Source organism: Lemur catta, chromosome 7 (assembly GCF_020740605.2).
Source record: "Lemur catta isolate mLemCat1 chromosome 7, mLemCat1.pri, whole genome shotgun sequence".
Taxonomy (NCBI): domain Eukaryota; kingdom Metazoa; phylum Chordata; class Mammalia; order Primates; family Lemuridae; genus Lemur; species Lemur catta.
In genome coordinates, this window is record NC_059134.1 from 58,596,124 (window position 1) to 58,609,080 (window position 12,957).

A 12,957-nucleotide genomic window follows, 5' to 3' on the forward strand; every position below is an offset into this window, starting at 1 on the left:
TATTACAGGCGTGAGCCACCGCGCCTGGCCTGATCCTCTGCATTTTCAAATGTGATTGTTAAGTATAGTTGTAGGTTTTTGGTTTTTTGTAGGGGGGCGTTTAAGGAAAAACAATCTATTCAATTTACGTCTTTTAGAGAAAGACTACTAGATTTTTAAATTTTGGTGTTATTGACTAGGTGAGCTACATTGAAGTAGCATTAGCTTGGTTTAATTGATTTTCTGTTTTGCTATAGAATTGCATCATCTAGGTGAGAGGTCCTTTGCAATATAATATTGCAATGAGATTTGCTTGCAGCTGAGCTTTTCTGCTGTGATCCCTAGGTACTTTTCTTATCTGTCTTTGTTAACCATGATGAAACAGTGACTACAGATAGTGTTTTTTTTTATTTGCTTTGTTATTAAAATCATAGCATATGATTTAAGTTACTATTATCATTGCACATTAATCTTTTATAGTGGCCTATTTCTGTGGGGAAAAGGTAGAAAATATGAATATCTAATTGATCTGATTTAGTACTATCTGACCACTGTAAACTGACTAAGAATTATGAAACAGATCATAACTTGTCATATGGATAGATAGTAGAATAGGTGAGGATTTTCCTTTTGTGCAAATAGTCTTACATTTCTTGAATCCTAGGTATCTTTCAAGAGTATATTATGGGAGGAATTAACTACTTTGTATGTATTATCTGGACAACTAAAAATATATACAGAAAAAAATTAGCCGGGCATGGTGGTGCATGCCTGTAGTCCCAGCTACTCGGGAGGCTGAGGCAGAAGGATTGCTTGAGCCCAGGAGTTTGAGGTTACTGTGAGCTAGGCTGATGCCATGTCACTCTAGCCCGGGCAACAGAGTGAGACTGTGTCTCAAAAAAAAAGGATATAGTCCCTTTCATTTTCTGTTTTCTTATGGTTTGTGTTCAGGTTCTTCAAAACCTGAAGACTGAGTAGGTGGTGCAACATAGCTCTTATGTCATTGTGGCCATGCTACTTTTAGAAATACATACAACATGCTGGCTGCAGTGGCTCATGCCTAGAATCGTAACACTTTGGGAGGCTGAGGCGGGGGGGTTGCTTGAGGCCAGGAGTTTGAGACCAGCCTGATCACGAGGAAGACCGCCATCTCTACCAAAAAAAAAAAAAAGAAAGAAAAAAATTAGCCAGGTGTGGTGGCACATGCCTATGGTCCCAGCTACTTGGGAGGCTGAGGCTGAGGCAGGAGGAACACTCTAGACCAAGAGTTTGAAGCTGCAGTGAGCTATGATGATGCCACTGCACTCCAGCCTGGGAGACAGAGCAAGATCCTGTCGTAAAAAAAAAATGCGCGCGCGCGTGTGTGTGTGTGTGTGTGTGTGTGTGTGTGTGTGTGTGTGTGTGTGTGTAAAATAAATATGTAAAACATAGGAAAGTAGTATATTGGGAAGAACGTGATCTTTGGTTAAAAATTCAGTGTAATCACATTTTTGTAGAGAAGTAACTGATTAAACTTGGGCAGTTTACTAAACTTCTGAGCTTTTTACCTGTTCTTGAAAAATGGAAATAAAATTTCTTCCCTTGTAGAGTTGTTATCATAAACACCTAGAATATGTGATGCAGACACTTTTATAAAAAACATGGTAAATTTTACCTTTTTTGTGTGTTGTTCTGCATGGAGATCAAAGGCCATAAACTTGACCTTACAATCCGTAGAAACTTAATGTGTAGTCCTTGTATTTAACAGAGGTCATTGTCATTGGGCATCTTCTAAAATAAGTGTATTATTAAATTTATTGTGTTTTATAATAGCAGTATTTATAATGAAATCATTTGTTTAATTAAAAATAAGGTCTACTTTGAGTATCCCTAGATAATATACTGTTTACCTTTTAGAAAAGTGTTTGGTGTCAATTCAGTGAACATTTGTTTTTCACTTAGTTTGTTCCAAGCATTGTGTTAAGCTCTGATGATATGGAGTAAACAAGACAGATACGGAGCTTGTAGTTTAGCATGAAAAACAAACATTAAGCAAATCATCACTAGTTTGCATACTATTTTACAGTAGGTTTGGTGTGAACAAAAACAATAAATTTATAAGGACTCCATATTGAAGAATCATATTCAAAATGCTTAATACTGAATTCTTTTTTTTTTCTTTTTTTTCTTTTTCTTTTTTTTGAGACAGAGTCCTGCTCCGTTGCCCGGGCTAGAGTGCCATGGCGTCAGCCCAGCTCACAGCAACCTCAAACTCCTGGATTCAGGCAATCCTTCTGCCTCAGCCTCCCGAGTAGCCGGGACTACAGGCATGCACCACCATGCCCAGCCAATTTTTCTATATATATTTTTAGCTGTCCATATAACTTCCCTCTATTTTCAGCAGAGACGGGGTCTCGCCCTTGCTCAGGCTGGTCTCGAACTCCTGAGCTCTCAAATAATCCACCCGCCTCGGCCTCCCAGAGTGCCAGGACTACAGGCTTGAGCCACTGCGCCTGGCCTTAATACTGAATTCTTAACCCTTTGAATAAAAAACTATTTTTAACAAATACGCTATTTTGTATTTCTTACATATTTTATATACTCCTTTGTTTTTTCCCAAACTTTTTCCTCTCTGGGAAGTGCATAATGCTTTTTTCTCTTCCTATTTTCATATTTAATTTTCACAGATTGAGTTCAGTATTAAGTAATATTAGTATGTATTATATATTGTTCCTGACTGTACTGTAAATGGTTCTAGAGTTTTGTCTTTGAGTACATATTCTTTTTTTTTTTTTGAGACAGAGTCTCACTCTTTTGCCCGGCTAGAGTGCCGTGGCATCAGCTTAGCTCACAGCACCCTCAAACTCCTGGGCTTAAGTGATCCTTCTGCCTCAGCCTCCCGAGTAGCTGGGACTACAGGCATGAGACACCATGCCTGGCTAATTTTTTCTATTTATTTTTTTAGTTGTCCAGCTTATTTTCTTTCTATTTTTAGTAGAGACAAGGTCTTGCTCTTGCTCAGGCTGGTCTCGAACTCTTGAGCTCAAATGATCCACCCTCCTCGGCCTCCCAGAGTGCTAGAATTACATGTGTGAGCCACCGTGCCCGGCCAAGTACATATTCTTATATGTGAAAAATATTTTGGAGAAACATACACCAAAGTTTTAACATTGATTACATTGTATATAGGTGGTAAGATACAGGAAATTTTCAGTTGTTCTTGATCTTTTCTGTACTACCTACTTCACAACATGCATTTTGTTTTTTTAAGTAAAAAAAGTTGGCATTTTTCAAAACAATAAAAACTGTATGTACTATTTACTAGTAAAGAAGTGCATTGGTCAACTCATTGCTTTATAAAGAGGCTTCTTCCCAAACATCAGTTCCTTTTGATTAGTGTCTAGGGAAACTAGTTATAGCTCTTCTCTTCAACCTGCTATTTTAGGCTCTGCAGAATAAGACATTTGGGGGTAGATAATTTTCTGGGGCTCTTCTGTTTGGCCCAGTTTTTTTTTACGTCAGGTTTTCATATGGCATATGAATAAAGGGAAATGTAGAAGCCAGAATCTGATCTCTAGAAATTGGGCTGAAATCAAAAGCTACTTAAATTCATACTAAAATAAGAATGACTACGTATGGTTTTTATCCTCCCAAAAAGTATTTCCATTTTGGGGATCATTAGGGATGTTCATTTACCCAGTTCCTTTCTGATTGATACAATTTCTTGCATTCATTTAGTATTTATTTTTTCTGTGCCAAGCTACTGGAGAAATAGAAAAATAATCAGATATGGTTTTTGCCCTTGAAGAGTGTGCTCATTGGTCAAGAATTGCCAGCATTCTACTATTCTTGCCTGGTGGCACTTTCATATGGATTAACCTAAAAATATCAGTGCAAAGTAGAATTATGAACCTTTGAGATTGCTCTGCCAGAAATGTGATGAGATCTATTTGATCTTGAGATAAGTTTCAAAACATCTTCCCTGTTAACTTCTTTCTCATTCTTAAGCAGCCTAGTTCTTCTAGCCCTGATACCTGTCCTAGGATTCTTTCTTTTGTCTTTCAGCTCTTATGGATTGTACTTTGATTCACTAAATGAAGTGGACGTGAGCCTCCATTAGTTCTTTTTGTTAGTACTCAAATAAATAATCTGCATGGCCTTCTGCAAATTAAGAATGTCAACATAATTATTTTCCTCCGTCTTCTCTCTTCATTTTCTGCAACTCTTAACTATTATAAATACTCTTTGCCTGTGCTCTTAATTTGAGAGATTGTTATCTGTTATTAGAGAAAGTCATGTTGACAAATTTGGGGCTATATGGTTTTAAATTAGTGTCAGAACCATTACAAAATTTATTATAATTGTAGTTCTCTGTAGAATTGCCTGAGAACCCAATATAATGTGTTCACTGAGCAAATCTCTTTTTTTCTTTTTATTTCAGTTGGAAAGACATCTTTGATCACCAGATTCATGTATGACAGTTTCGACAATACTTATCAGGTATTTTGTTTTGCCAATTTATTGGTTGTCTATTTTGTGTTACAAGTAATATTCAACATATTTTTAAAAATTCACTTATTTACATGCAGTTATGGATGTAAAAGCACTTTCTGTAATCTGTAAAATGCTATATAAATACAAAGTATAAATGATTTTGTCCACACTCCTCAACTTTATCATTTGATTTGTTTTGTCTTCTCTTCCAAAGTCTGTTGAAAAAAAATTTTTTTTTTTTGAGACAGAGTCTCACTCTGTTGCCTGGGCTAGAGTGCCGTGGCGTCAGCTTAGCTCACAGCAACCTCAAACTCCTGGGCTCAAGTGATCCTTCTGCCTCCGCTTCCCGAGTAGCTGGGACTACAGGCATGCACCACCATGCCCAGCTAATTTTTTATATATATTTTTTAGTTGTTCCAGCTAATTTTCTTTCTATTTTTAGTAGAGACGAGGTCTTGCTCTTATTCAGGCTGGTCTCAAACTCCTGAGCTCAAACGATCCACTCGCCTCAGCCTCCCAGAGTGCTAGGATTACAGGCGTGAGCCACCGTGCCCGACCTGAAATATTATCTCTGATACTATCTGGGATGGAATTAGAAGTGATGGTAGATATTCTCTTATAGAGATTTTATCCAAGTCTTGGATCCTGTCACATTTTGATTGACACTTGAAGTCAAGAATAATGAAGCAATGAAATTAAAAATCATTAACAGGAGGAAATTTGGGAAATTCACAAATATGTGGAAATTAAGCAATACATTCTTTAATAATGAATGTCAAAGATGAAATCACAAGAGATATTAGAAAATACTTTGAGATGAATGAAAAAGAAAACACAGCATATCACAACTTATGGGATACAGCTAAAACAGTGCTATATAGAAAAGAAGAAAGACATTAAATTAATAACCTAACCTTCCATCTTTAGAAACTAGAAAAAAGCAAACTAAACCCAAAGCAAGCAGAAGGAAGAGTCCATTTTAAAATTTAGATTTTATTATTGTTTGGGTATGGTGAAGCCAATAGATCAGGGGATGATTGCCATTGAAAAGATAGTTTGTTAAAACTCACAGATCCCAAGAAAAGGGGGTTATGCTGTGCCATGGGAGGCCACATGGGGAAGCACCAGGGTCAGTCATAAGGCAGAAGGTTGGAGAAATGGGGGCAAGAGCCTTTATTGTGGTTTCCATGGGAAGGAACAGGCACAAGACAGGGTAAACAGGTTTAGGATTAGGTAGTTTGAGTAATTTCAGTGCTTCTGGGGTTGAGGGGCTGTTCCTAGTTTTCTGATACATGGCCCAGGTGATTAGGGCAGTATAATAGTGTCCCTCAGCGTGATAGAGGAGGTGCTGGGGTATTGGCTTTGGATCGGTTGGTTTGCTTATGAAAGTTGTGCTCATAGGTGAGTTTACTATCTCTAAGAAAAAGGCAAACCCGGGGAAGGGCAGTCCCTCCAGTGTCAGCAATGCCTCTGATGTCAAAGCATCAAAAATATAGGAAATAAAAAGACATACTTAATACAGAAACTAATAAAGGTTAGAACAGACATACATGAAAGAGAGAACAGAAAAACAATGGAGAAAATCAGTAAAACCAAAAAGATGAACAAAGTTTACTAACTTTTAGCTAGACTAATCAAGAAAAAAAGAGGGAAGACTCAAATACCAAAATCAGGAGTGAAAGAGGTGACATTACTACCAACCATACACAAATAGAAAGGATTATAATGGAATATTATGAACAATTATATGCTAATAAATCAGATAGTCTAGATAAAATGGACAAATCCCAAGAAAGACACAAACTGTGGAAACTAACTCAAGAACAAAATCTGAATCTACCTATACTAAGTAGAAAGATAGAATTAGTAATCAGAAAACTTCCCACAAAGAAAATCCCAGCACCAGATTGTTTCATTGATCAATTCTATGAAACATTTAAAGAACACTAACACTTTATAAAGTCTTCTAAAAGATAGAAAAGAACACATCATAACTCACTTTATGAGGTCAGTATTACTCTAATACCCAACCTAGACAAAGACATCAACATTAAAGAAAACTACAGACCAATATCCCTAATGAATATACACACAAATCCTCAAAAAAAATACCACCAAACTGACTCAAGCACCGTGTAAAAAAGGATTACACACTATTTAATAAAATGGTATTTATTTCAGGATCGCAAAGTTGGTTCTTCATACAAAAAGCAATCAATATAATACATTGTGTGAATGGAAGAAAGGACAAAATCACATGATCATTTCAATAGACACATAAAAAGCATTTGACAAAATCCAGCAGCCTTTCATGATAAAAACACAGAGCACACACACTAGGAAGAGAAGGGAACTTCAACGTAATAAAAAGCATCTATAAATTCCACTGCAGGCTGGGTTCAGTGGCTCACACCTGTAATTCCAGCATTTTGGGAGTCTGAGGCAGGAGGATCACTTGAAGCCAAAAGAGCAAAACCAGCCTGGGCAATATAATGAGACCCCATCTCTAAAAGAATAAGAAACCTTAACAGGGCATGGTGGTGCACACCTGTAGTGCTAGCTATTCAGGAGGCTGAGGTGGGAGGATCAATTGAACCCAGAAATTTAAGGTTACAGTAAGCTATGATTAGGCCACTACACTCAAGCCTAGGCAATGAAGCAAAATCCTGTCTCTCTTTAAAATAAAATTGAAAAAAAAAAAAAAAACTTCAAGATTTTGAGCCCATCTCATTCATACTATAATTTTTTTCTGTGTACTCTGAAACTAATACTAGATCTTTGAAAATTGAGTCAATGCTATGTACTTTGAAACTGACATGTAAAAATATGTTGATCATATAGACAAATGATATTTAGATCAAACTGCTGTATGACGGAGGGCCGAACATGGTGTGCAGAGAAGAGATATACAGATGCTTCTCTACTTACAGTGGAGTTACATCCCATTAAAACATCAGTCGGTTGAAAATATAAACTGAAAATGCATTTGATAGACCTAAGCTACCGAACCTCATAGCTTAGCCTAGTCTACCTTATATGTGCTCAACATGCTTACATTAGCCTACAGCTGGGCAAAGTCATCCAACACAAATCTATTTTATAACAAAGTGTTGAATATCTCATGTAATATATTGAATACCGAAAGTGAAAAAGAGTGGTCGAATGGATATGTGAAATACGGTTTCTACTGAATACATGCTACTTTTGCACCATTGTAAAGCTGAAATATTATAAGTCAAGACATTATAAGTTAGGGACCATCTGTATTTGAGAAATGTGATTTTGATATTTCTCCCTCATGTTTTTAAATTTCAGATTGTAATTTTAGGTAAAGTAGCAAATTTACAGTATGGTAAGGAAAGTCAAAACACAAGGAAAAATGGGGCCAGGCCGTGTCATGGCTCATGCCAGTAATCCTAGCATTCTGGGAGGCCGAGGTGGGAGGATTGCTTGGGCTCAGGAGTTTGAGCCTGAGCAAGAGTGAGAACCCGTCTCTACCAAAAAGAAAGTGGTGCGTGCCTGTAGTCCCAGCTACTCGGGAGGTGGAGGCAGAAGGATCGCTTGAGCCCAGGAGTTGGAGGTCGCAGTGAGCTACAATGACACCACTGCACTCTACCCAGGGCAGTGGAGTGAGACTCTGTCTCAACAACAACAAAAACAAGGCAACTAAGCACCCCTCCTCACGACCCCACACCCCTTCATATTTTAAAATTTAGAAAAAAGAAAAAATGGAAGCAATTTCTAAAAATAAATGTAATTAGGGGTGGGACATACTAAGTGGTAGAGTAAGGAACTAGGCAAATGATAAAAAGAAATGATAACATTGGGACAGAATTGTCAAAAACAACCATTTTGAGACTCTGGAATTGATAATAGGTATACATGAAGTTGAAAAGTTATTATCAAGAAAGATAACTGATCCTTTGTGAGAACAGTATCTGTGGTGCTTTGGCCTGGGACTGCTACTATTTTCCTTCACCTGCTTCTCAGCTCCATGATGCAGTAGTTCTACCAGGGCTGGGCAGGCTGGGAGAACAAGGATGGATTGATTTGGAGGGAACAAGCCCCATGCCCACAGGCATTGTTGTATAATAGTGACCTCACTGGTGAAGAATTAGGGAAGTCTAACATCATAGATGCCTGAGAATGTGATCCTGGATGGGGCAAGCCACAGACCAGCCAGAAACTTAATAGGGTGGTTCAGGGAATGAGACAGCTCTAGTGGGTCTTAATGAACCCTTCTATATCCCTCGTGGTTTGGAAGGCTGTGTGTATGTTTAAGGCTTTGCACCTGCTCAAGTTAAAGAGAAAACCTTAGCTGTGTACTCATCTCTGATCGATTGTGAGAACTTGCAAATTCAGAAAATAAAAGATGAAAGGAGTTAGAATACCTTTGCTGACTTACCCAGAGAGCCAGTCTTCCACAAACATTTCCAATATAGAGAGAAAGGTACACATCCCAGCTCATTCTGTGAGGCCAGTGTTACTCTGATAATAAGGCCAAACAAGGATCACACCTCCTGAATATGACTTGTAGTCCTAGCTACTTGGGAGGCTGAGATAGGAGGCTTGTTTGAGCCCAGGAGTTGGAGGTTACAATAAGCTGTGAATGCGCCACTGCACTCCAGCCTGGAATGCTGTCTTTTAAAAAAAAAAATTATAAGGATAGATATATAAATCAATGGAACAGAATTGGGAATCAAGAAGCAAAACCTTGCATTTTTGGGCAATTGATTTTGACAAAAGTACCAAGGCAATTCAATCAGGAAAAGATAGTCCTTTCCACAAATGGTGCTATAACAATTACATATCCACAGTGAAAAAATTAATTTAGGCCCCTTGGCTCATAGCATATATTAAAATTACTTCAAAATGGATCATAATCCCATTAGAGCTAAAACCATGAAATTTTAGAAGAAATGTTTTTACGAAAAAATCTTCATGATCTTCAGTTAGGAAAAAAATTCTTTCATATGACACCAAAAGAATGGTTCATAAAAGAAGAAATGTTAAATTGAACTTTATCAAAATTAAGAACTTTTGTGTTTAAGAAAACTCCTTTAAGAAAAGGAAAATAATCCATGAATTCTGAAAAATCCTCAAAAAGAGAAAGCCACAAAGGAGATTATCATTTTCACTATTGGTGATAGCTAGTGCGTCAGTCCTTTACTCTGAAATGGGAATTAAAAGGAAAAAAGTATCTATCCTGCCTTTTTCCATACAAGCTGTACTTCAGGGTAACCGAATAGCTCTGCTTCTTAAATTCTATCTGTATGGAAGAATTCCATCTAGTAAATGTAGCAGGAATGACAGAATAAGAAAATTACCATTTTGCCACCCTAATGAAATAATTGATTACGGTAGTTATTATCTATGAATGTTAAGCCCATCAGGTGAAAAAAGTTAAAGGGAAATTGGTATTTGCAGGATCCCAACCCATCATCCCACAGATTATTTGTTGGTCATGAGTGAAAAACACAACTTTACAATGGAAAAATCACACTGTAACCAGCCAAACTCGTTGATAGATGTTAGCCACACTAACAGTGATATTGTGCACCTATTAATGTGATATAATATCAAATACCCAGCACCACCTACAAACCTAGAATATATTGAACCTGAATCTTACAAAGCTTTTTTTCTTTTCTTTTCTTTTTTTTTTATTTTTTGAGACAGAGTCTCACTCTGTTGCCCAGGCTAGAGTGCTGTGGTGTCAGCCTAGCTCACAGCAACCTGAAACTCCTGGGCTCAAGCAATCCTCCTACTTCAGCCTCCCAAGTAGCTGGGACTACAGGCATGTGCCACCATGCCCGGCTAATTTTTTATATATATTTTTAGTTGTCCAGCTAATTTCTTTCTATTTTTGTAGTAGAGACGGGGTCTCACTCTTGCTCAGGCTGTTTTGGTTTTGTTTTTTGTTTTTTTTTTTGAGACAAGGCCTGGCTCTGTTGCCTGGGCTGGAGTGCAGTGGTGTTACCGTAGCTCACTATAGCCTCAAACTGCTGGGCTCCAGTGATCCTCCTAGCTCTATTTCCTAAGTAGCTGGGACTGTAGGCACACATCACAACTGGTTAAATTTTTCTATTTCTTATAGAGACAAGGTCTATCCCTAGTTTCCAAGAAATACAGAGGATAGAAGAACAAATAGACATCATAAGGAAGTAAGAAGGCAATTTTATAATATGGATCACTCCACCAGAAAACTGACCCATGTCTTCAAGTCAATCAAATGGAAAAAAAAAAAAAACCAGAGGCAGTAGATATAGTTTACAGTTAAAAGATTCTTATGAGAAAAACAGCTAAATGCAGTTTGTGGACCTTGTTTATTTAAGAACTGTAAAGATGATAGCTAAACAGAGATAACTAAAACATAAATCTGACATTGAAGAAAAGTCACTTCATAATAAAAGATAAAAAGCTAATGAATACATGCTATGTATGTTTTATTCTTTTGAATATTTCAGAACTGGTTTAACTACCTCTTAAGACTTTGTAAAAAGAGCAAGTTTAGAAATGAAAAATTGTTCAGTCAGGAAGAATGCTTCAGTTTCTTTTGGACCCCTTTTAGATCAGGTAGCCCTAGTTTTTAGGTCTCTGCAATTCCACAGTTTATAGGCTTCAACCAGATGACCTTCTGTTGTGTATAGTATTTTGAGTCTGAGCAATGCCTCTCTTTCTCCTCAGCAGAGAAGCCACAAATACCAGTCTCAGTGACTAAAAAAGGTTTTGAGGTTACAGAGCCAGATGTGGAGAATTCCTGAGGGCATAAGCTCCTATCTTTGAGAGTAAAGCCAAAGACTATAGTATAAAAAATCTGAACTAGGGAGACTTAGGCTAAAGAATTATGAGCTAGAGACTATATCTGGAATTCTCTGGGTGTTTTTAAAGGACTCTGTTACACCCAAGTTCTCTGGGAAAGTAAGGATACCTTTCAGGCAAACCTGAAAGTGCCACTGCTATTTCTTTGTGCGCTGAGACTATAGCTTCTGTGCAGACTGTTAGGGCAATGATGATGTTGATGGGGTGTGAAGTTATATGGAATTTGATAGAGAAGGTAAGATTTTGATTCCTTAGGGGGGAAGTTGTTGCTAATGAAGTCAAATTATCATTGTACTTTGTCACTAATAGGAGAAGCTAATTAATAGTAATAGTAGGAGTTACAGCTGTTTATAAGGATTAGGTACAGTCCTAGATCCAAAGATTGATCTACAGGAATATCCGTTGTCCTTACTTGAGAAAATTGGTTTGAAAGTACAGAACATCAAGCATTATTTTTGAATGTGAAGAATTGACCCTTTGTGGTTAGCTGCCAACTTAGTTGTCAGGTGAGTTCTTTAATTAATCATTTGAAGGTTTCCTACTGCCACATACCACACAAACACAACAGAAAGACTTCTGAAATGAATAAAGAGTGATAGTCTGATTGCTAGAAATTTATTATTGAACTTATGTGAGCCAGGTGTAATCTGAAACAGTTAAGTGAAGTTTTATTTCACAAAAAATAAATTTTGTATGATTCATAATTCATATATTCTGTATATAATTCATTTGCACTGAATTAATTTCATTTGAAATAGAGGAAACTGGTTGGAAGAATCCTTAATTGGCCAAATTTTAGGCATTATTTCAAAGTCAAGTGAAAAAATTATTACCTGGGAAGCTGTTCTTTTTAGCTAGAGTCTGGAAGTGATTCCCTTAAGTTGCTCTTATTCTTCAGTTCTTTTTTGTTTTCTAATATAAACCTACATATTTTCTAACAGTTTCAAGAATATCAGTTTGAACTATATTGTTACCATTTTTGTAATTCAAAAATGATAGAATATTGGCAATTTTATGTGGTTCAACTTAATAAAAAGCTTAAAAAAGATTTCCACAGAGTAAATTCATCCTTTTATTTGAGCAAGGTAATGTTACTCAGAGTAACTTTTGAGATTACTTTGAATTTAGAGGATTTCTTATTTGTTAATTTTGCAAATCAATAAACATAAGTGCAAGGTGGCATAGATAAAACCGTGAGTTTTAGGCACATAATGAACTTGTCCAAAAAGATGGTGGTGATTGAGTGCACTCTTAACCTCTATAAGTTAAAGATGTAGATTGTTTTACACAAAATTCTAGTTTACTGCCAATAGACGTAAAATCTGCAATGGGACAGACCACTTTTCTGATCCAGTGTTTAATTTCTTGTTTTTTAATATTTTTTTAATTTTTAATGACTCACTTTTAAAATGCATAGACTCTACTGAGTTTCTGTTTTAAGGAATATAGCACAAAGATATTCAGGGGAAAAGTGTGTGTGTGTGTGTGTATACACAGATACATAAACATATTAATGGAAAGATTAACCTTCTAAAATAGAATCTGCATCAACTTCCTCTTCTGGTGTCCTTTGTCTTTCTTCCATTTTTTTTATTAGCTCTCATATTTAATTTTGGACTCTTCTTTAACGTGTTTACCTTTTTTCTAGACTTTGCCCCTTTTCAACTCTCTTATGATTTCATC

The 12,957-nt window shown here is 36.7% G+C and overlaps 1 protein-coding gene across 2 annotated transcripts in view; it reads left to right on the top strand.

Annotated features, from left to right (window-relative positions):
* The window catches only part of RAB6A (RAB6A, member RAS oncogene family), a 69,382-nt gene that overhangs the window by 16,487 nt on the left and 39,938 nt on the right, over nucleotides 1-12,957 (top strand). For both annotated transcript variants that reach the window (XM_045555503.1, XM_045555502.1), the window contains exon 2: nucleotides 4,400-4,458. In XM_045555503.1, coding sequence (XP_045411459.1) covers nucleotides 4,400-4,458 — 59 coding nt within the window. The remainder of the gene's footprint in view (nucleotides 1-4,399; nucleotides 4,459-12,957) is intronic.